This window comes from Brachypodium distachyon, chromosome 1 (assembly GCF_000005505.3).
Source record: "Brachypodium distachyon strain Bd21 chromosome 1, Brachypodium_distachyon_v3.0, whole genome shotgun sequence".
Classification (NCBI taxonomy): domain Eukaryota; kingdom Viridiplantae; phylum Streptophyta; class Magnoliopsida; order Poales; family Poaceae; genus Brachypodium; species Brachypodium distachyon.
In genome coordinates this window covers 14,770,698-14,792,056 of record NC_016131.3, presented here as the reverse complement: position 1 = coordinate 14,792,056, position 21,359 = coordinate 14,770,698, and the positions used below count along the sequence as shown (strand labels likewise).

The 21,359-nt window shown below is 52.0% G+C and overlaps 3 protein-coding genes and 1 long non-coding RNA gene across 6 annotated transcripts; 3 read left to right on the top strand and 1 right to left on the bottom strand.

Annotated features, from left to right (window-relative positions):
* The first annotated feature begins 195 nt into the window (after positions 1-195).
* On the top strand, positions 196-2,084 carry LOC112270072. Of its 2 annotated transcripts, XM_024457734.1 has the most exons (2): positions 196-261; positions 506-2,084. In XM_024457734.1, exon 2 carries the CDS (start codon positions 518-520, stop codon positions 1,781-1,783), a length of 1,266 nt encoding a protein of 421 aa, XP_024313502.1. In that variant the 5' UTR covers positions 196-261; positions 506-517; the 3' UTR covers positions 1,784-2,084. The 2 variants fall into 2 exon arrangements, with proteins under 2 accessions (XP_024313502.1, XP_024313501.1); XM_024457733.1 differs by having other exon boundaries at positions 204-2,084.
* A 6,896-nt stretch (positions 2,085-8,980) lies between these two features.
* On the bottom strand, positions 8,981-10,493 carry LOC106865743. The gene is made up of 2 exons (XR_001405071.2): positions 9,799-10,493; positions 8,981-9,666 (listed from the first exon to the last, which is right to left on the bottom strand). It is a non-coding gene; the product is annotated as an uncharacterized LOC106865743 (long non-coding RNA).
* Positions 10,494-14,909: 4,416 nt separating this feature from the next.
* Positions 14,910-16,720, top strand: LOC100841504. The gene is made up of 2 exons (XM_003562440.4): positions 14,910-15,449; positions 15,612-16,720. The coding sequence occupies exons 1-2, from the start codon at positions 15,067-15,069 to the stop codon at positions 16,264-16,266; spliced, it is 1,038 nt and encodes a 345-aa protein (XP_003562488.1). The 5' UTR covers positions 14,910-15,066; the 3' UTR covers positions 16,267-16,720.
* A 1,639-nt stretch (positions 16,721-18,359) lies between these two features.
* On the top strand, positions 18,360-21,074 carry LOC100844824 (zinc finger protein CONSTANS-LIKE 13). Of its 2 annotated transcripts, none has more exons than XM_014901149.2 (5): positions 18,360-18,631; positions 18,756-19,376; positions 19,459-19,683; positions 20,180-20,562; positions 20,667-21,074. In XM_014901149.2, exons 2-5 carry the CDS (start codon positions 18,864-18,866, stop codon positions 20,758-20,760), a joined length of 1,215 nt encoding a protein of 404 aa, XP_014756635.1. In that variant the 5' UTR covers positions 18,360-18,631; positions 18,756-18,863; the 3' UTR covers positions 20,761-21,074. The 2 variants fall into 2 exon arrangements, with proteins under 2 accessions (XP_014756635.1, XP_003559832.1); XM_003559784.4 differs by having other exon boundaries at positions 18,753-19,376.
* Positions 21,075-21,359: the final 285 nt, after the last annotated feature.

Here is a 21,359-nt window from a genome sequence, read left to right as displayed (position 1 = left end):
ACCACGGATCCGGTGGCAGCGGCACGACGACAGAAGGTGGGGAGGGAGGAGCTCCTCAAGGCGGCTGCATGCAGAAAAAGAGGTTTTTTCCGATCTGCTCACTTTTCTCTTAGTTCTTTTTTTGCGGTGGTTTTCGATCTGAGAGGTTTTCTCAGAGATTGCGATTTTTGGTTGGATGCAGAAGTGGAGCAAGGGCAGGCAAAAGGAGAAGGTGAACGACAAGCTGCTTTCTGAGGTGCCCAAGTACAAGCAGCGGTCAAGGTGAGTTTTTTACTCCAGATACTCTGTTCTTGTTCTGGTTTAAGTGCAGAAATCAATTCAGATTTTCGCTTCAAAAAAAAAATCAATTCAGATTTAGCCCATGATTTAGCAGAATGAGTATCTCCTGGTGTATTCTAAAAAAAAAATTCTCCTGGTGTATTCTCAAAAAAAATTCTACTGGTGAATTTATTAATCTATTCTCCTGGTGGATTTTCTGATCGAGGTCAAGTTGTCGATGGCGCAGGCCCCCAACGAGATGCACGGCGCCGACGGCGTGCACTTCGACGACGGCATCGTGGGCGAGATCCTGCTGCGGCTGCCGGCGGGGTCGGTCCTCCGCTGCCGCGCCGTGTGCACGGCCTGGCGCCGCGTCGCCGACTCCCCGGAGTTACTCGCCGCGCACGCGCGCCGCCGCCCGCTCGAGATCCTCCAGTACGCCAGGACGGAGATCTGGCCCGACGACGGTGTCCGTCGCGAGGCCGCCAGTGGGAGCGGCGAGGATTTCGACGTCCACGCAGTGGCCGTCTTCTCCGGCGCCCGCCGCCTGCTCGCGCGCTACCCGGTGGCGGAGAAGAACCCCATGCACATGTCCATGCCGTACTCCCCCCTGCTCGCCTCCTGCGACGGGCTTCTTCTTCTCGGCCATGGCCGCGGCTACGAGCAGCGGCCGTACGCGTCGTACCTCGTCTGCAACCCGGCCACGCGGCAGTGGACCGAGCTCCCGCACCTGACCGCCGGATTTGCCGCCGCCGGCGAGCAGCCCGGGCAGGACGCCCCCGCCACACTCGACCTCCGGGAGTCCGGCTTCTACCGCCACGCGCCCTCCGGCGAGTACAGGCTCCTCTGCCACGTCACGCCGTCCTCGGGGCAGGCGCCGTACTACTGCGTCCTCTCCGCCGGTGCTGACGAGCCTCGGCGGCTGGCGACGACGATCGCGCATCGCGCGGGGAATATCTACGGGGACCTCATGATGCCGGCGGTGCTCGGCGGGCGCCTGCACTGGCTGCGGCACATGGAGGCCGGGCACACCGACTCCATGGTGGCGTTCGACACAGCGGCTGAGAGGTTCTCTCGGATGCCGTCGCCGCCCGTGGCGTGGAAGACGAACTCCCGCCTGCTCGTCGCGTACGGGTCGACGCTCATGGCGGCGGAGCACGGCGACATGGTCTTCGACCTGTGGGCGCTTGAGGGCTACACCGTAACCGGCGGAGAGGCGGCGGAGGGGGATGCGATGAGGTGGGTGCTCCGGCACCGCGTGGAGGTGCCGTGGCGCGCGCATTGGCCGACGGTGGTATACGGCACCGAGGACGGGTCGGGCGACGTCGTCCTTGGCTCGGGCTACGGCGTGGTGGCATACAACATGAGGAGCGGTGCGGCGAGGCGGGTCGTCATCGACGACGTGCGGGAGAGCAAAGAGGAGAGACTGCTCCTGTCGCGGCGCGTGTTCAGGGAGAGCCTCGTCCGGCACGGGTTCTTCGACGCCCGGCCGCACCCCGGCTTGCCGTTGTTCCACCTCTTTTAGATCATCCATCATCGGGCTTAGCGAGGATTTCAGTGCTTAATTTGACTGATTATGTGCGTGCCGTTTTCGTTCGTTTTGAATCATCTATGTCATTTCAATTCAAAGGTATTCTCTCGTGTTCTTCGCGCATGGGAAGCAAATGCCAGCCCTGCAGAGGGTGGATTCTGGAATTGTTACAGGAGTAGGGAATGAGGTGGTTCGGATTCTCAAGACCACCTCCGTGTTGTTTTTATTGTGGATTCGTGGTATACTGTTTCTATTATTATTATTTTTGGCAGCAGATTCGTGGTGTACTGTTAGTGCTGATGGGAAGAATTATGTGATCAAGAATTGCAATTTTCTTTATCAAGAGTTTCAGCAGATGCATGTTTAAATTGGGCGTGTGATATGAATGCACATTCTCTGGGCGGTCTTGGCGTGCTGGATCCAGAATTGCTCTTTTGAAATGTACAATTTGCAAGGAAAAATGGTGGCATTGCATTATCTGTACTTGCTTTACAATGTACAGTTTGCAAGGAAGCATGACATATGCACAGTGGTCTGATTCTTTGTGCTACGTTTCTCGCAAAAAAAAAAGATTCTTTGTGTTATGTGGTCGGTATAATTTGCTCGTAATGATCGCTTACCTGGTAAATCCCAGGTTAAAATTCCACAGGCTTTTTTCACAGCGGACATCGGCTTTTAGATAAGCCACGGCACCAGGGAACAGCAAAATTTTCTTCTCGCCGCCATCTGCATCAGCTTCCGGTGAATCCTCGATGTCCTTGGATTTCTTCTTCCTTTTCTTTGAGTTCTCTTTCTCCTGCTCGCCATCCTGTTCAGTTGCATCCTTTGTGGTTTCTGGCTCTTGGTGCTTCCTCTTCTCTGAAGCCACTTCTGACTTTTTGGTGTTTCTTCAGTTGATTTTCCAAGCACTACATCTGCTGCTGGAAGTTAAGTACTTTATCACAAGCGACCTATCCTTAATTGTCAAAATCCCCACCTTTTCGTCCAAGGGATCAAAATTCAGCGTCGCAACAAAGTGATTTTTCTCCCCATGAGCCTGATACCTTCCTTTCCTTGAGAGCGCAGCGTGAGATTCATCGCCCTCTTCACCAGGCATTCTCCCACTGGAAGTTAAGTTGATTACCAGATGCCGTGTGACAAATCATATGAAATCTTCTTTTAATGTTAATACTAACTAACAAGAAACCTACAGTACTCTCCTAAACTGTGGAAGTACTTGGAGCAAGGTCTGTTTGTCAGTATTTTGATCGACAAGAACAAAGTCATATAAGGCCTCGTGACCGTAAGTCTGAATCTAAACTGGACTCTGAACGATCCGTATCTGATTCGGTTCCTGAAAGATCTCACGGAGTATTTATGTATTCAGGGCAACTGCTAGTGCTTCTTCGACCTTTGATCCTTGGATCGACCGATGTCAACAGGGCAGCCGCCCCTCAAGAAGATGCGCGCCGCCGACGGCGAGGGCGAGGTCGTCCACCACCTGGACGAGGGCGTCGTGGGCGAGATCCTGCTGCGGCTGCCGGCGGCGTCCGTCCTCCGCTGCCGCGCCGCCTGCACGGCCTGGCGCCGCCTCGCCGACTCCCCGGCGTTCCTCGCCGCGCACGCGCGCCGCCGCCCGATCGAGATCCCCCAGTACATCCGGACCGAGATCTGGCCCGACGGCGTCCGCCGCCGGCCCCTCTGCGGCTCCGGCGAGGACTTCGACCTCGACGCGGTGTCCGTCTTCTCCGGCGCCGGCGACCGCCGGAAGCTCGCGCGCTTCCCGGTGGCGGAGGAGGACCCCTACTGCTGCCCGCTCGCCTCCTGCGACGGCCTCCTGCTTGTCGGCCAAGGCAGCGGCTACCAGATGCAGCCGTATCTCGTCTGCAACCCGGCCACGCGGCAGTGGACCGAGCTCCCGCGCATCGCCGCCCGCGCCGCCGGCAGGCTCAAGGTCCGGGAGTCCGGCTTCTACCGCCACGCGCCGTCCGGCGAGTACAGGCTCCTCTGCCACGTCATGCCGTCCGACGAGGTCGCCGCCCAGACGCCGCCTTACTACTGCGTCCTCTCCGCCGGCGCCGACGAGCCGCGGCGGCTGGCGGCTGCCGCGCGCGCCACGTGGAGGTTCTTCGCGGACCTCATGACGCCCGCGGCGCTCGGCGGGCGCCTGCACTGGCTGCGGCACATGGAGGCCGGCAACACGGGTTCCATGGTGGCGTTCGACACGGCGGCCGAGACGTTCTCTCGGATGCCATCGCTGCCCGTGGCGTGCAAGAAGAACTCTCGCCTGCTCGTCGCGGACGGGGGCACGCTCATGGCGGCCGAGCTCGGCGACCTGGCATTCGACCTGTGGGCGCTCGAGGGCTACACCATGATCGGCGGCGAGGCGGCGGAGGCGGGAGGTGCGATGAGGTGGGAGCGGCGGCACCGCGTGGAGGTGCCGTGGTACGCGGAGAGGCCGACGGTGGTGGCCGGCGCCGAGGACGGGTCGGGCGACGTCGTCCTCGGCTCGGACTATGGTGTGGTAGTGTACAACGTGAGGAGCGGCGCGGTGAGGCGGGTCGTCATCGACGGCGTGTCGGAGAGGCTTCTCCTCTCGCGGATAGGCGTGCTGAAAGAGAGCCTCGTGCGGCATGGGTTCTTCGACGCCCGGCCGCACCCCGGCTTGCCGTTGTTCAGATTATTTTAGATCATCGATCATGCTTAGCCAGGATTTCAATGCTTAATTTGACTGATTATGTGCGTGTCATCTCCGTTGGTTTTGAATCATCTTTGTTCATTCAAGTGGAATAGTGTGTATTTCATCTCCTTCAAGAGGATTTAATAAATGCTTAATTTGCCAACGCCGGCCGCCGCGCGCCATGGTGTCACCGGCGCCAGCGGCTTTGTGGCCTCATGGCTCGTCTCTCTGCCTTTGCGCCACTGCCCACTGGCCTGTGCCGTCGCTCCCTTTTCTGAGTTAAGCAGGCCGACGCGTCATTGTGGTGTGTGAGAGCAGCAACTGGGCAAAGGGAAGATGAGAGGTGGGAAGGAGAACAAAAGACACTAAAAAAAGGCTGTGCTCCTCCTCAATTACCTACGTCCTACGGTGGTTTCCTTCCATATTTTTTTTTCGGCAAATTGGAACGGAAGAGGAACAAGAACATGCTCCAAGGAATCGAGCGAATTCAGCAGCGCGGACGGAGAGACGAACGGACTTAACTGAACATGGTAGCTTCCCTCAAAAATAAAAAAAAAATAAAAAAATTGAACATGGTAGCTGTACTTGCATTTTTTTTAATTCAACGTACGATCTGCAATTGTAAGGAATTTGTTCGGTGTCTCGGAGACCTACCAATTGTAGAAGTAGGATTTTTGGCAAGTAAGCACTTAAACAATACAATTCTAGTGTAGCAACATTTCTATTTGCCAAAACATTCATGGCTCTGAGATTCAACACAATCCAGACTTCCGTTCTTTCTTTCTCCCATACTGCTAGGAGAGAAAAAGGAAAGTATGTCTCTGAGACAAACTTGTGAGAGAAAGAATGTAGATGTCTCTAACAGAAACTCGTAATTGATCGTTCTGTTAGTAGTAAAAAAATGATGCCCCGTAAAATGGAAGGCAGCCGCAGGAGAACTCCAGGCCCCCAGGAGGTTCCTCAACTGGTTCTCCGTAGCTTTCTTTGACGAATCTATGCTCAGAATACCGGCGCCCGGGGTTCCTTATCCGCACTAAGACGCCAACTGCATGGAAGAGTCCCTCTACCACGCTTCCATGATGTCCCCGCAGCCAGGCATGTAACCCTAATTTACTACACCGACGCTGCCCAAGAAACCGCGAGGGGGAGCGGAGAGGAGGGCAGGCGAGGGCGGGGACCGACCTTGGCAGGCGATCGGAGGGGGTCGGAAGGTGATGGCGGCGACCTAGGTGCCGCGCGCCGCAAGCCTCGTTCCTCGCCGAACGAACTGTTGCGACGGATCCGCGTCCGGCAGAAAATCCGGCGGATCCGGGCGACGCCATCCCCGCTCTCTGGGGCGCCTCGCGGTCGACGCGGAGGAAGGCGGCGAGGTGGAGAGCTCTTCGGCGCTCGGGGGTGGGTCGGGAACGAAGCGGGGCGAGTCGGCCAGGGATGCCGCTGGGGGAGGAAACGACAAGAGAATCGGACGAGGGAGCGGGGAAAATTAGGAGAGGCCGTCGCAGATCAATCCTCTAGGCGGGTAGCGTCAAAATTCGAACCCGGGTCGCCACGTCGAAAACGGGTTTTCAGTTTCCGCTTTCAGTTTGGAGGCAAAGGACCCACACGCCAAGATGGCAATGGATAGTTTCCAGAACTCGGCAAGCGTTTAGCCTAAATTTTTGTCTCCTGGTTTGTAAATCCATCGGATATGAGTAGAGAAATATCAAACATAGAAACTCATACACGTGTACCCACTAATTGTATGTACGTTGCTACGGTTAACATTATTTATATTTAAAACACTGCTATTTATGCCCGCAAAAAAAACTGATATCTATATACTGGTAATCATCCTCCTAAAACTACTCCCTCCAATCATAAATTGTTGTCGAAATATTACATGTATCTAGACGCTTTTAAAAAAATACATCCACATATTTGGGCAAATTTGAGTCACATACATGGTCATTGGTCAATTGCTGGTCTAATGTTTGGCATCCGGTGGCGATCAGTCAAAGCTTCCAGCGAGTGACGATTAGAATTTTGGAATTCCCCGCGCTCTAGGCGTCTAGCATCCCTGACGTCTCACATTTCACGTGACTTGATCGTGTCGTGTACTCCCTCAGTCCCATATTAATCAAGTGACTTTCTATTGCATGTATCTAGACGTATTTAAGTATATAGATACGTTCATATGTAGACAAACTTGAGTCACTTAATATGAAATGGAGGGAGTACTCATGAGTCCCATGTGGCCTAGTGAACATCCAAGTGAGATCCCGAATCCCCTAATCGATCTCCTCGAGGAACAATCGCTTAGGGAAACTCCAGCGGGGCGACCCAAACATACCGCTTTTTGTGGTCATTTGGGTCGCGGACCGAACAGAAAAAGGTCCAGCAGGGCGACTCATTTGGTCCGCTTTATTAGTCATAGACATGCGGGCCATAGGAGGAAAAAGGAGCAAAGGGAGGACAAGAGGTCAAGTGCAGTGCAAAGGTGTTGTCGCCTGACCCATTTCCGACCCAAATTTGGGTTGGAAACGGGCCGTGGCTGACTGAAATCCGGACGCGAGCGAAAATAGGTCACCCCGCTGGGGGCACATTTTGTCCGTTTCGGTCCAAACGGACCGATCCGACCCAAATGGGTCTCCCCGCTGTAGTTGCCCTTAGCCCCTAGTTGCCAAAGTGTTCATGATGAGTTGTTGACGGCCTGGCTCGTTGCTGATCTTGGGCTAGGCACATTAACTCTTCATGCGGTGATGATAAAGACTGGTAGATGAACAGATCGACCAACGCTTTGTTATATACCTACAGAAAAAACATGAATTGATATGTGGTTTCAAATAAACGGTCGGAGAACTCCCAATCCTACTGAATCTGTGATGATCGACCGATACTCCAAGTTGTGTGTTGGTCATCCACTGCCGCAAACCTTATTATTGCAAACGTGGGTATCTTTACCCGATGAAACTGTACCCGGTGACGATATTGGAATGGATAATGAGCAAGTTTGTGGGCGGCGGGTAAGGGTATGGGGCGACTCCACGAGTCTCCACCCATACCCAAACCCGGCGGGTGCCACCTTGACCCACGGAGTAGTAGAGATTAGTTTTTTTGTGTGTGGAAGGACAAGAGATTAGGCATGGGTGATATTTTCGGAGGAACATGGACCTTGATATAAATATGGGAGTGGCTAGGGCTCAGTTGACTGAGAAACAACCGTTCTCAGTATGTACGCAGCAGATGGATCGATCAATCATCTCCCGATCAATTCACCGTGGGCCGTTTTTTTTGTGGGCTAGCTCATAGGGTTCTTTTTCGTGGGCTGGGCTGTTTTTCTTATCTAGTACCTCCTCCGTCCAACAAAGGATGTCTCAACTTTCACTAAATTTGAATGCATGCATATACTAAGTTATGTCTAGAACTCTAGATACATTCATATTTTGAGAAACTTGAGACATCCTTTGTTGGATGGAGAGAGTACTTGGTTTTGGTCCTATAAAAAATAAAAATTAACTTTACTTTCGCATTAGTAATATTTAACTGGTATTTCAACTCTAAAAAATTAACAAATTTATGTGCAATTGTAAAAATTCCAGGTTAAATTCTATGTGCAATTTTAAAAATTGCAGGTGAAAAATTACGTTTGTTTTTAAAAATTGCACACGAAATCTACATGCGAATTTTTTTAGGTTGAAACTATTAGTCCCTCTGCATCCTTCTAAAACAGGCCTCTCATTAATTAGATCGTCATTGTGCTCAAGTCTTTTTTATATTGGGAAAAAATCATATGCGACCTCCATGCATGCGACCCGGCGCGGGACCCAATCACCGGCCGTTGGATTTGGAACGCATCAGCGAGCGGAGCAGTTTTGATTCTGTTTTGCGGTTGAGTGAAAGATCAAGCGACGGGAAGTTGGGTCCAGCACAGGGTCACCTGGATAGGGGTCGTATATGATTTTTTTTCCCCTTATATGGTTGCAAGACCGGCCAATACACAGCACAAAAAATATTTTCTTTTGATAGAATCAAATTAAAAAAAATACAGCTGCAACCTCTATGAAACTATAAGAAATTACGGCTGCAACCATGGTGCAAATAAACAAACGACATGCCCGTCCAACTCAAAAAATTACAATTGCTACTCGCATGCAAAAAATTAAGTAGCAATAGATTAAAATTGAACAAGCTAGATCGCCAGCCCATTCTGCCCATTCTTCTCATAGCGACGCAACGCACGGTCACACGCACAAACATACTGAGAAAAAAATCGCACAAATTTCATTGACCGAAATCGACAACTCGCATAATCGACAAAAGAATCGCAGAAATTTCAACGGCCGAAATCGACGGCTCGCAGAATCGATTGCGAAATAGCAGAGCTCTGGCGGTACTGAAATAGTTAAGTACCCGTGCGTTGCTACGGAACACGTATGTACGAAATGATCACATGATTATTTATTTCATAAAGGTAGCTTAGTTTTTCTATTCCGGCAGTAAAACTAAAAGTACAGACCACTAAAATAAGCCAAGTTTATCTCTAGTTTCACATATTGCAAATAACATTTATATATATTATCCAGCTCACGTACTAATTAGTCCTCTCATCGAGCATAGATGTAACATACATAAACTGAAGTCTGAAGCACAATCTTAGGGTTACCAAATGTATGCCTGACCAAAAGAAGAAGCATGAGTGTTGCATAAATGTCACACGCACAAAACTAACTAAATCCTGGATCTCACACGCACAAAACTAACTAAATCCTGGATCACCACATCTGCACCTGTGGGATGGTAGATAGCGAGAAAGACAGTCAAAATGCATGGAAAGCTTAATTAGTAACTGAGAATCAAACAGAAGAACCTGTAGCACTATAGTATAGTATATCACTTTATTGTGGAACGTGTAATTTGTACAACGAAGCTAAATCAAGAGAAATGAGAAGAGATGCAGCACCATCACATAGTATCTGCCACTGAGGTACAATTCAATTGTTAGGTGAGTCAGATCTTGGACCAGGCCCCGTCAAAAATAAAAGATCTTGGTCCAGCAGAAACATAACTGAACCAGGAAGAAATCTACACTATTGAATCAAGATGGCTGAGGTATTCTGTATTAGACAAAGCTGAAACCTGGGTAGCTTGTTTTCAGCAGGTGCTTAATCAAAGTTGTTTTCCCTGTAGAATATTGACCGAAGAGCATAACCATTGGTTTTGCATCGAAGTCACGGTTCGTCTGGAAAATGACAGGATAAACAGAATGACATGTAAGTACCGACACAAGGACACGAGCAGGATGAAAGAACATGGAATTGAGAACATTGTCATATGTAAGTTAAAGAAAACTAAGGTGTGAACAATTCTTTACCAGTAATGGGGAAACAAAATCGTTGAACCGGTATGCAACCTGTAAAGGCTTCAATTTATTGACTGATGATAATCACATGAACTGCTTTTGCCAATGCAAGTGCCTAATCGGATCACAGTGTCTGTGCACAAGAGCGGATAGAAACGTGAGGACAGGTCGTACGGCGCCTATGTGATGCTTGGCCTACTGCGCCGCCGCCGTCTCCTCCAACCCAGCCCACGCCGCGGGGTCGATCTTCAGGAACTTGACACACCCCAATCCCCAAGCAAGTGAAACACTAGCGTGCTCGTGCATCACAGAAATATAGAATCCACTAGCGTGTTCGTTCATCTCACTCAAATTTGAGGAGGAAACGGACCGGACGCGTAGCGGCGGAGGTAGGGGAGTTGGAGGCGGGATTGGCGGAGGCGCACACGAGGAGAGATCGTGGCAGCGGCGTTCCGTGGGTATGCGGGACGGGGAAGCCGAGGGTTTGAGGACAGTTGGGGAGAGGGACAGAGGGGCGGCGGCGAGGTGTGGAAGAGGGAGAGGCGCAGAGGGCCGCCACCACTGTGGGCAGGGGCAGAGGGCCGCCGCCGCTGTGGGCAGGGGCTGCGGGCACGATGGGCTGGCGGCGCTTGGGGATGGGATCGGGGATGGGGGAGGGATCGTGTGTGTGGGGTCAGAGACTCAGAGAGACGGGATTTTTTTTAAGGGAATCGGCACAGGGGGCCTGCGGTCGGCGTGGGAAGGACAACGTACCAGTCTACCACGGACGCAGCGCAAATTAAGGAATTGTAAATATAACAAATGGAATGGGAGAGAGAGAGCTGTTCGGCGCTGTATGATTTAATTATTTGGATGGCTTCACACAGCACACAAAACAAGCGAGCCCAACTTACTACTAGGATACAGCACAAACAAGGCCCCCATGAACAATTAAAGAAACTGGCCGGTCAAGCAAAACCGATGAAAAATAAAAAGTTTACCATATCTAACTAATTAAACAACGAAAGTACATAGCCAGTTGCTCATTATCATGCATCGTCGTGACCAGGAAGCGAATCATAGATGCAGGGAGTGTAGACGAACGACTCAAGCGCCGGCGCACAGAGAGGAAGGCGGTCCAGGCCAGACGCCGGGAAAAGCGACCCCAGATACTCCAACCTGGAGCTTTCCAGGTGGTACGCAAACCCGCTGAAGCTGCTGCCGAGGAACACAATCTCCTTGCAGGGATGGTAGCCCAAGAACTCCATGCCGTGGTAGTGATGATGGTCATCCCTGAAACCCTCAAGCCAGCTGCTACCCATCGCCCCTTCTTCTTTGTCTTCTTCTTCCTCAGCAGCACCGCCGTCATTGTCAGAGTCCCATCCGTGTTGTTCTTCTTGTCCCGATTGTTGTTCCTCGCGAGGGTTCAGAATCCAAGACCCGGCGACACTGCTCCTCTTTTCTCCTCCTTCGTTGCGGCGGCGGCGCCGGCGGTGGTGTAGCCGCGCAAAGGCAGTCTCGAGGTTCGCTGATGGATGCCTCACCTCCCACCGGTCCTCCGCTTGAGCTTCGCGCAGTGTCCAGACCTGAATCTGGTAGCCGTGGATGGCGGTGTAGCAGATGTCGTCCTTGGATCTCGCCCGGTACCCGTAGAAAGTCTGCATGAACCGTCCGGCGTGCCTTTCCCTGCACCCGGCAGAAAGTCGCTCGGGGCTCTGATGACCCGGTACGTGGCTTGCTGCTGGAGCGAGAGCTTGACGAGGAAGTCACCGCGGCAATGGACGTAGAGCGCGGCCCCTCGGCATACCGAGTGGCGCCGGAACGCGTCGGCGCCGCTCGTCGACCTCGTCGGGTGCTCCGACCACACGTCCCACACGATCGTGGCCGCCGTGCCTTGTTCGCGGGTGAAAGTCTCGTCGTCCCACTGGCCGGTCCTCGACGAGAACGCCTGCACCGGGAACGCGCGCGGCGGCCATTCCTCCTCCTTGGCGGCTATGGCTGCCGCGTCGTCGCCGTGGTAGTCCGGCGCGTCGGGGAGGAAGAGGACGCGGTAGTGCAGGGACGCGGCCGGGTCGAAGACGAGGTGCATGCGGCGGCGGTAGAGCGGCGGCGGGGGCAGCGTGGCGCAGCGGCGCGTGGCCGGGTTGCAGACGTGGAGCCGAAACATGTTCTCGTAGAGGAGGAGCCCGGCGCGGTGGTCCAGCACAGCTCCGTGGAGCTAAATCCGCGAAGCTGGTCCATTTTTGTGTACAAATCACGGAGCTAGTCTTTTGGAGATTCCCGGAATTGCAAAACTTGGAGCAGCCCAAAATTACGACTGTCCTGCCACCGCTGAGTGAAAAAAAGGGTTCGTTTCTATTCTTTGTGCCGATTCCTTCCTTCCTCGTCATGACCGTGAGCCACCGTTTCCCTGGTCCAATGGCGAAGAGGCCGGAACCCTAGCCGCCTGGAGGCCCTTCTCCGCCGCCGCCTCCATCTCCTTCGTAGCCCCTCCACCCGATCCGGCCTAGCCGCTCCCCCAGCAGCCATTGCTGCCTTTTCCTGTTCCGGCCTAGCTGCTGCCCCAATCTGGCCTCCTCCTAACGGAGCGCAGTCCATGAGCTCGTCGGCTGCGTCGAGCTCCGCCCACCCAGCAGCGAGCAGGTGGTCCGGCGGCTGCATCTCCGATCTCCGTCCTAGCCGATTCCATGATTTGGCACCTCCAGATCGATCGCATCTCCAATTCCACGACCCGGTCTCCGCCCCCAACGAACAGGCTGAAGTCTAAACAGAGAACTGGCTGGGCCGACTTAGGTTAATGGGCTTCCAGCCCAACAGGAAAGAAGGATCTGTGACGAACGTTTTTAGCTCCAACTCCGACGCTGGAATCGGGATGGAAAGTTGGATCGATGGATTTTTGAGAAGCTGTAGGACCTCCGAACACACCCCAAATCGTGCTATTTACTTGTTGCAACATAAAAAGCTGTTCTTTTGTCCTACTATTGTGTCATTGTATTGCTAGCTTTTTTCTTCTTTTTAGAACCGTTTTCTACCTGAAAACGTTGCTGGACATATGTTGTGATATTGTCAAAATCTTGTGCATTTGTCTTGGCAAACGTGGGATGTTCTGCTCATGTTCATTTGTTACTGCATTTCTAATCACAGACTGGATCCATCAGATATACAATCAATACAAATAGCAGTGTGTTTTTTGGACATAAATAGCAGTGTTTTAAATATAAATAATTTTAGAAAAACCGTAGCAATGTACATACATTTAGTTAGTGCGTACACGTGTATGAGTTTCTATGTTCGGATATTTCTATACTCATATCCACTGTACCCGATGGACTTACAAACCGAGATAGAAATTTGGCGAAGTATCCGGTAAAAAACACATCATATATGTTAGAAAAGTGATGTTTTATATGTGTGTAAAATTTGAAGTCCAAACTCAATTTCGTTTTGGTAGCAGCGAATAAACAAAATCTGCATGAAAAGTGGTCTTTCAATGTTTGACACTATTCATTGTAAGTTTCTTTTTTTAATTTCTTCCAAATGTTTTTGATTTGGAACTTGATATTTTGCAGGTTTGTAGAACATTACACTCACATATGGTACTTTTGTATAATTCTTTTAAAACTTTGAAACATGGTTTTTATTTGCACTGAACGAGGGTTTGGAGAAAGAGAAAATATCACAAAACCACAACCGTTACGTACATCTTATCACTTAACCACAACTTCTGAGATTTTTATCCGAAAACCACAGCCGAGCCTCCTAATTGCCTTCGGCTTCTCTTAACAGCAAAACTGACTTGCCTGGCCCACCTGTAAGTGCTGACTGGGCTGATGACGCGGTTGATGACGGGGCACCGAGCGAGCCATACTCCGACCGGCAGATAAGTTGGCCGAGCCCATTCTGCGCACGAAAATCCTTTCCTTTCCCTCCATTCGCGCCTTCACGGGCTGTGAACTCACGGGCGGCGGCGGCTTGGAGCTCGCCGGCGGGAAGGAGCTCTTGCCCGAGAAGGAGCACGTCGGCGGCACACTGTAATGGATAATGAGGTGAGTCAACTCCATACATTTGGGGATTAGGGTTTGGTTGATTGGAATTTGTGGATTTTGGGATTAGGGTTCGGTTCATCCGCTTCAATTTGGGGGATTTGGTGCATCCAGTGTGGAATTGAAGGGTCTCACATACGAATCGCAGGGGAGTTGCCGCTTCTATGGCAAAGTTCCTATCGACATTGACGATGTGGAGTTCTGTGGTGTGGAGGTGGACTCGCTGCTGAAGTGCCGCCATGGGTTGCAGCCAGTTCGTAGGGTTGCCTTTGAGGGCACTGATGCAGCCACTCAAATCTGCCCTACCAACCCTTCGTTTAACCATGTTTAAGCCGTCAAACAGCAGATTCACATCCCAAACCTCATCGTCAAGCCTACGGCATTTGAATGAAAAAGTAGTCAATTCAGAGCACAAATAACAGCAACATTCCACAAAAATGATAACTAATTCATGTCTAACCAAACCCTAACCTCTCAACCTTTACCAGGTCGCGATTGACCTAACCCTAGCTAATTCGTAACCATGTCAAAATACTCCATGACGCAGCGATTCCTCCCACAAATGCAATCCACCTAAATCCGCAACGAAAATCATCAAAAAAAACGTCGATCATCCAAATCCCCCAAAAGTGTAGAACTTTCCTTGCAACCACGTACCATCGAGCACAGAATCAACCGACCCCCAGATGCGAGACAAGAGAAAGAGAGCGACGGATCTTACTCAACACCGGAGCCGTAGTCGCTCCAATTTATCGACATTACCGCCGCCGATCTCTGACAGCACACCTGCCGTCACCCAACGTCGCCGTCTCCTACTCTGTTGCCTTACCAGAGAGAGAGAGAGAGAGAGAGAGAGAGAGGGGGGGGGAAGGTTCGGTCGAACCAGGTCGAAACCCCAATAAACCACCCCGTGCCCCGTCATCAGTCCAGTCAGCACTTACAGGTGGGCCAGGTAATTCAGTTTTGCTGTTAAGAGAAGCCGAAGACAATTAGGAGGTTCGGTTATGGTTTTCGGATAAAAATCCAAAAAATTGTGGTTAAGTGATAACGGTTGTGGTTTTGTGATATTTTCTGTTGGAGAAAAGGAGGCGCGACTATGCGGTCGAACCAGACCAGATAGCGGAACGGCAGCGTCGCGTCGGCCGGCGGCACCCTCCCAACGCCACAGACGAGATCCGAAGCCGACCCACCCCCGCACTCCACCGGCAGCAGAGCAGCGCCGCCGCCACCACCTCCGATCCAGCCACCCCCGCAAGCGATGGCGCTCCTGTCGCCGGGCAGCCCCACGGCGCGGCTGCTCACGGTGCCGTCGCTGCTCCTGCTGCTCTCCTGCGCCGCGCTTCTCGTCTTCCTCCTCCTCCCGGGCCTCTCCCCTTCCCCGTCCCCCTCCGCGGGCGCCCACCTCTGCGCCTGCGCCGACCCCGTCACCACCCACACCACCACCAGCGTCACCACCACCACCACCACCGCCTCCCCCGCGCCCGTCGCCACCTCCCCCGACGACGTCGCCTGGCTCAAGGCGCAGCTCGCCTCCAACTCGCTCGCCCTCCTTCTCGCATCCGCCGGGGACGACGCCTGGCACCGCCTCCGCAAGGGCATCAACCCCCGCACCCGCCAGCAGCAGCTCTTCGACATCAACAGGTAACAACCCTACCCACGCCAATTCGATTTCGATGCTTCCCCATTACTTCTAATGTTGTTATGCTGTGATCGAGTTAGTTCCTGGCACATTATAGGCTTAGCTTCTTAGGGTAGCAGAAAGTGAAATTATCATCCTCAATGTGGCACCTGGCTGCACTGCAGGCACCACGGGATCTCTCATTACCCCGATGAAGAGGCGACCAACCACACGGCGCTGCCTTGCCCCGGGGAGCTCCTAGTCGAGGAGCACCACAGTAACTACGGCGAGCCATGGGCCGGTGGCCGCGATGTTTTCGAGTTCCTTGCGAATGCCTCTGCTCTCGTGCCCAGGGACCAGGTCCTTGAAATCGGGTGTGGGACGCTCCGTGTTGGTCTGCATTTCATCCGGTTCCTTGAGACCGGGAGGTTCCACTGCCTGGAGCGTGATGAGCTGTCCCTCATGGCTGCGCTTCGTTATGAGCTGCCATCGCAGGGGCTGTTGTACAAGCGGCCGATGATTGTCAGAGGGGAGGATATGGATTTCAGTAAGTTCGGGGATACGGTTATGTATGATCTTATTTATGCGAGTGCCGTGTTCCTCCATATTCCAGATAAGCTTGTTTGGACCGGGCTTGAGAGGCTTGCTGGGAAGCTGAGGCCACAGAGAGGCAGGATTTTTGTGTCACATAACATTAAGTTCTGCTCAAGGTTGGGCGGTGACGAGTGCACACGTCGACTTGCGGAACTGGGGCTTGAGTATGTTGGCAAGCACACTCATGATAGCTTGTTGTTTAACCATTACGAGATATGGTTTGAATTTCGAAGGCCAAAAGTTTAGATCTTGATGGTTCAGGAAGGTAGATACGTTTGGTTTCTGTTTTGTGATTTTGGATGCGTGAAGCAAAGAGCAAGCCATGCCCTGTACGCTAATGAGTTCTGACCTTGGATCAAGATCACTGTTTGCTCTGCCTGAGTTGGAGGATGTCCACAAAAGATCATGGCGGAAAGGTACCACTGCACTCGAGTCACATTACATTTCAGTGAGTGGCTGTGGAAGTCTTTAGCTTTAGTTACCACCAATTATTGGTTGTACTGTAATTTCAGTGATGTTTATGGTAGTTAGGGCCAAACTAGTATGCTATACATTTTTCAGTCCAACAGCTGCCTACAATGGTCGAGCAGCAGTTGTATCACCAAGCAAGGTTTATGTATTTAATGAAAGGCCTTTTACCAATGAGTACTGGAATACACTTTGTTATGCTATATGATATCTTCATAAATAGTCAGATGCATGCATCTCTCTCTCTATATATTCTTCATTACTCAACTTCGAACTAGAGTGATCATCAAATGGCACTATCTCTTCGTTTGGTGACTAAAGGTAAATAGACCTGATTTCAGCTTTCCTGCTGCATTATCAAAATTAGGATAGTATCACTTCTGTGCCAATCATCTTTCTTTGCCTGCTTACCATAAGACCATCCATATATATATGCAGTTGCAATACCACTAGTTGTGCATCAGTATCAGTATCTTTCATCTTTGTGCATCAGTTGTTTACTCATCTTAGTTGGTTGTTGGTACCTGAGGTTAATATGTGTTCTTACTGATTTTAGTATATAGTTTATCTATGATGATGTGGTTAGGAGAGTGACACCAAATGATTCTTCAATTACCACTAGTTGTTCCACAGCTATAACTTTTTAATCATCATGGTCTTATTGTGTATATTATCTGTATATTCTCCACATGCCCTGGTTCTTTTTTTACCTCATTCTTGAATCCATCCATGGTTCCCCTCTTAGAACACATGCCATGTCAGTCTACCAAAATAGCATTTCGCATGAGTCTGACGACTAGTGCATCAGGTATTTACATTGATCCATGTTTGTAGCAAAGGCCATAGCCATAGTGCAGTTTGGTAACTCAAAAGAAATGATCTAATTTGCTAAAACGAGGGCTAAAACTGTTTATTTATCGTAAAGCACACACCATTTAGGTCCACAGCAGTCCATTATTGGGTTACAAATTCTTGGTCTGGTTATAAATACGAAAATAAACTGAAAACGACTTGTCGATTCGAAGAGAATCCACCGCCCGTCCTCGGCACACGTCCTGAGCATATGCCTCTTCTAACATAAGTCACGGGTTGGCTTGATTTTAAGATGCTAGCAGGTGACCTGGCTGGTCCAATCCGCAACTTGCACTTTGAATTCCTGCTTCGTGGGGGCACTGTTCATCTCCATCCAATTGTCAAGCATAAATGACCGGCCGTCCTTCTTGAGTGACTCCTGTTAAGGCTGACAGTGGTGTTTTGTCTGCCCATTCATTGGTTTACTGGTGTCTCCATCATCCCCTGTTCTGCTCTTCTTCTCCTTGAGCAAATGCAATGTTCTAACCCACTTCATGCAGTGGTCATTCCTTGCTGGAAATCACCCCTTCGTTTCCTTTTGTTCAGGCCAAACTGAGAGTTTCCTGTCAACCAAGTTCTTGCTCAGTCAATACTGGAACCGTTCTTGGCATTACGGCATACAATTATGATAATTTCCTCTGCCTCACTAGTTTCTGCCTATTCCTCTGGCTAACTGAACATCTTCACCTGCAAACCGTGTTTTGGCATTACCGGGCTTGTGATTTTCCTTTTCCTTCCATCATGGATTCTTGGCAGATTTCGGAGGACGACGACGACTTCTTGGTCCGAAACGACAGGTGGACAGCGACATGACATCACTGAATTTGGTCCAGGTTCTAGTAGTAAATTAACGAGCTAGGGGAGAGGCTGGCAAAGCTTAAAGGAGGAGGACTGGAGGAGGTGAGGTCCCTGCCGTGGAAGCTTGTCCTTTTGCTGAATTTGGACGTGCCGGTGTAAGAAGTGTATATGCAACCGCTGCCGACAGAGACCCTGAGGCTTGTGCCGCTCGTACTGGTTCGCATCTCTTGACTCTTCGTCTTGCCCGGCGTCCAAACGTGAAGCTGAAATGCTACCACGCGGCTAAAAGTGTTTGAAAGGGAAAGAGGGAAGATCTTTGTGGGAAATGTGATTCTGAGACAGAATACTAGAACCAGTAGTAGAATCCTTGTGTTCTTTCTTCTCTTGTCTGCCTCTATGGACTGTCTATGGCGACAGTGCGTGTGCTGGCTTGTGCCTCTCGTCCGTGACAAGTCATGGGAGTCGATCGGTACCTACAGCTAGGCTCCCGGCAGTAAGTGACTAGGAAATTTGCGGGGTTTCTCCTCTCGCTTTCGAGCCCATCCGTCAATTCCAGCTCTTAAACTCCAGCCATCGATGATCACTCACACTTGTCCTCCTTGCTCCTCGTAAAGCAGTATTCATGCCGACGGACGCAGCAGCTAGCCTCGTCTCTCCCGCGCCCGCTGCTTCGTCTCATGGCCGAGTGAGACGACGATAAGAGGAAGCTGCCGGCGGAGAGAGCCATGGCGTCCGGCGTCTCCGGAGATGCTGCTGCGGCAGCGTGCTGTGCTGCGGCAGCGTGCTACTACTGCGACAGCGCGGCATCGGCGGTGGTGTACTGCCGTGCGGACGCGGCGGGGCTGTGCCTCCCCTGCGACCGCCTCGTCCATGCTGCGAACACTGTCTCCTCCCGCCATGCCCGCGTCCCGCTCTGCGCTGCCTGCCGTGCCGCCCCAGCTTCCGTCTGTCACCCTCTAGCCGCCCCGGCCTCCGCGGCGCGCTTCCTCTGCTCTGGTTGCTGCTCCAATAACTTCGACGATGACGGTGGCGCGGCGGTGGAAGGGTACACCGGTTGCCCCTCGGCGGGTGAACTCGCCACAATCCTCGGCGTCGTCGCCCACGACGCCCGTGGACACGGCAACGAAGCGGCTGCGGTCAACGGAGACGAGGAGGGGTGGTGGTTGCGGGTCTGGGAGAAGGAGTCAACGGTGATCAGCATGGACGATGTCATCGTGCCCACCACCTCCTGCCCCAAGGTTGGTAACTACAAGTAGCAACTACTGTTCACCGTCCGGGAAAGAAAGAAAAATTGCTTGACTTGTTTGTATCGTGTCCAAGGGGCGGGGCCAGAGTTCGCCGTGCGAGGATCTGGACGGCGAGGTTCTCCGACAGCTGAGGGAGCTCGCCAGGTCGGAGGCGGCGGCTGCGTATGTCGAGGTAGAGGTGGCCGGCGCTGATCAGCTGCCTCCATGGGGACCTTCAGGTTATTATGCTGCTGATCATGGTGATCTTGGGGCTCTCACCTTCGAGGCGGCAAGCATGGCTGTACCATCTTGTGATCAGGTTTAAATCGATTTCTGCCAACTTTTACCACTGAGTCACTGACCCATCAATCTACTCTACCTGGCCAAATCTACTGCGTTGCTGATACTGTCAGAATTAAACATGGTGCAGAAATACACTGAATAAAATGCTGTAAGATTCTCATGCATGTAGTCATATGTTTACAGTTTCGCTCGCACAGTTGTCACGGGAAGACAAGACAATTGTATAAATGTATTGCTCTCGTTGAGTCCAATTGGCATTGATAGTTGCGTCATATTGATAGGGACAGGAGTAGTTAAGGATCTTCTTGTAAGTTGCAACCGAAAAGGTTAATATGGAGTCGATGCGCACTGCCATCCACATCTTTCTCCAGTTGAATAGATCGGCCACCTTTTTCCAACACATGGTCGATATGATGGTTTAGTAAAAACAAGAAAACAAATCAGACTGTTGAGACTCTCATTATGGATCAGAGAGAGTCCCATTTGATTGTGATCTTTTGTTGTTGCCACAGCTCCATCAAGCATGGATTGCAGCCGATCTCCCCGACGACGTCGTCGAGGCCGTCTCCGCCGCCGGAGGTCGGGAGCAATCCCCGGCGGCGGCAGACCCGATCCTGTCGCCGCTGGTACTGGAGATAGCAGCAGGCGTCTGTCCCAGCATGAGCTGCAGTGGCCACGCTCACCCATCAGCCGTGTCCGCGCCGGCGCGAGCGGTTGCTAAGCCCAAGGACGACGACGGCGGCCACCGTGATGATCATCGCACGTTGTCAGCCGGGGCGCCGGCAGAAGAAGCTCGGCCGCCCGGCAGGAGCGTCGCCTTCGGGGGTTACGACATCGCCTACCCGGACCGCGGCACGGTGATCTCGCGCTACAAGGAGAAGCGGAAGAACAGGAGGTGAGGAGCATGCCCATGCCATTGCCACCAGAGAAGAAGAATCGAAAGAGAGAGAAAAAAATGCATCTTTGACTAATTATGTTGGTGTTACTGCTTTGCTGCAGGTTCGGGAAGCAGATCCGGTACGAGTCGCGCAAGGCCCGCGCCGACGGCAGGCTCAGGATCAAGGGCCGCTTCGCCAAGTCAGGATCCACCTAGCAGGCTAGCAGCACTATTAGCTCTCTTCGTATTGGTCCTTCTCCTTCCGGAACGCTGCGCTTGTGTTTGGGGTCTGCTTGTACACTACGCAGGGTGGTTTGGGGTTAAAATGTTTCTGAGTGGCTTCTCTTGAATAAACATCATGCAATGCTGGTATCGTCGACAACGCGGCACGAGCCAGGCATATTTCGTTGTGTCGCTAAAAAGTACAGTAACAAGTACGTGGGCGCCATTGGTTGCTAACAAGTACTTGACAGTGTGTGAGATTTATCTCGGTTCTCGTGTTATTGGAAGAGGAAAACAGGTAAGCAATAGCAAACCTGTGCCGCAAAGAGGACCTTGAATCCGAGCACTTGCCGCCGGCCTGGCTCGGCTCGTCTACAAAGGGAGATATGGGGCTGGGTGGAGGGAGTCCGCGTAAACTTGGTGGGCCGAAAGAATTGGAGCAGCTGGAACTTACGGGGGTGAGCCAGAGAACAACGGGTACGGGGCGAGCCAGAGGAGACCAACGGGCTGGATGGTTTGATGGGCCGACTGCTCGCCCCAATGTAGGCTGCGGCCTGCGGGCGTACAAGAGCCAACGGCCCGGCCTGTGCCCC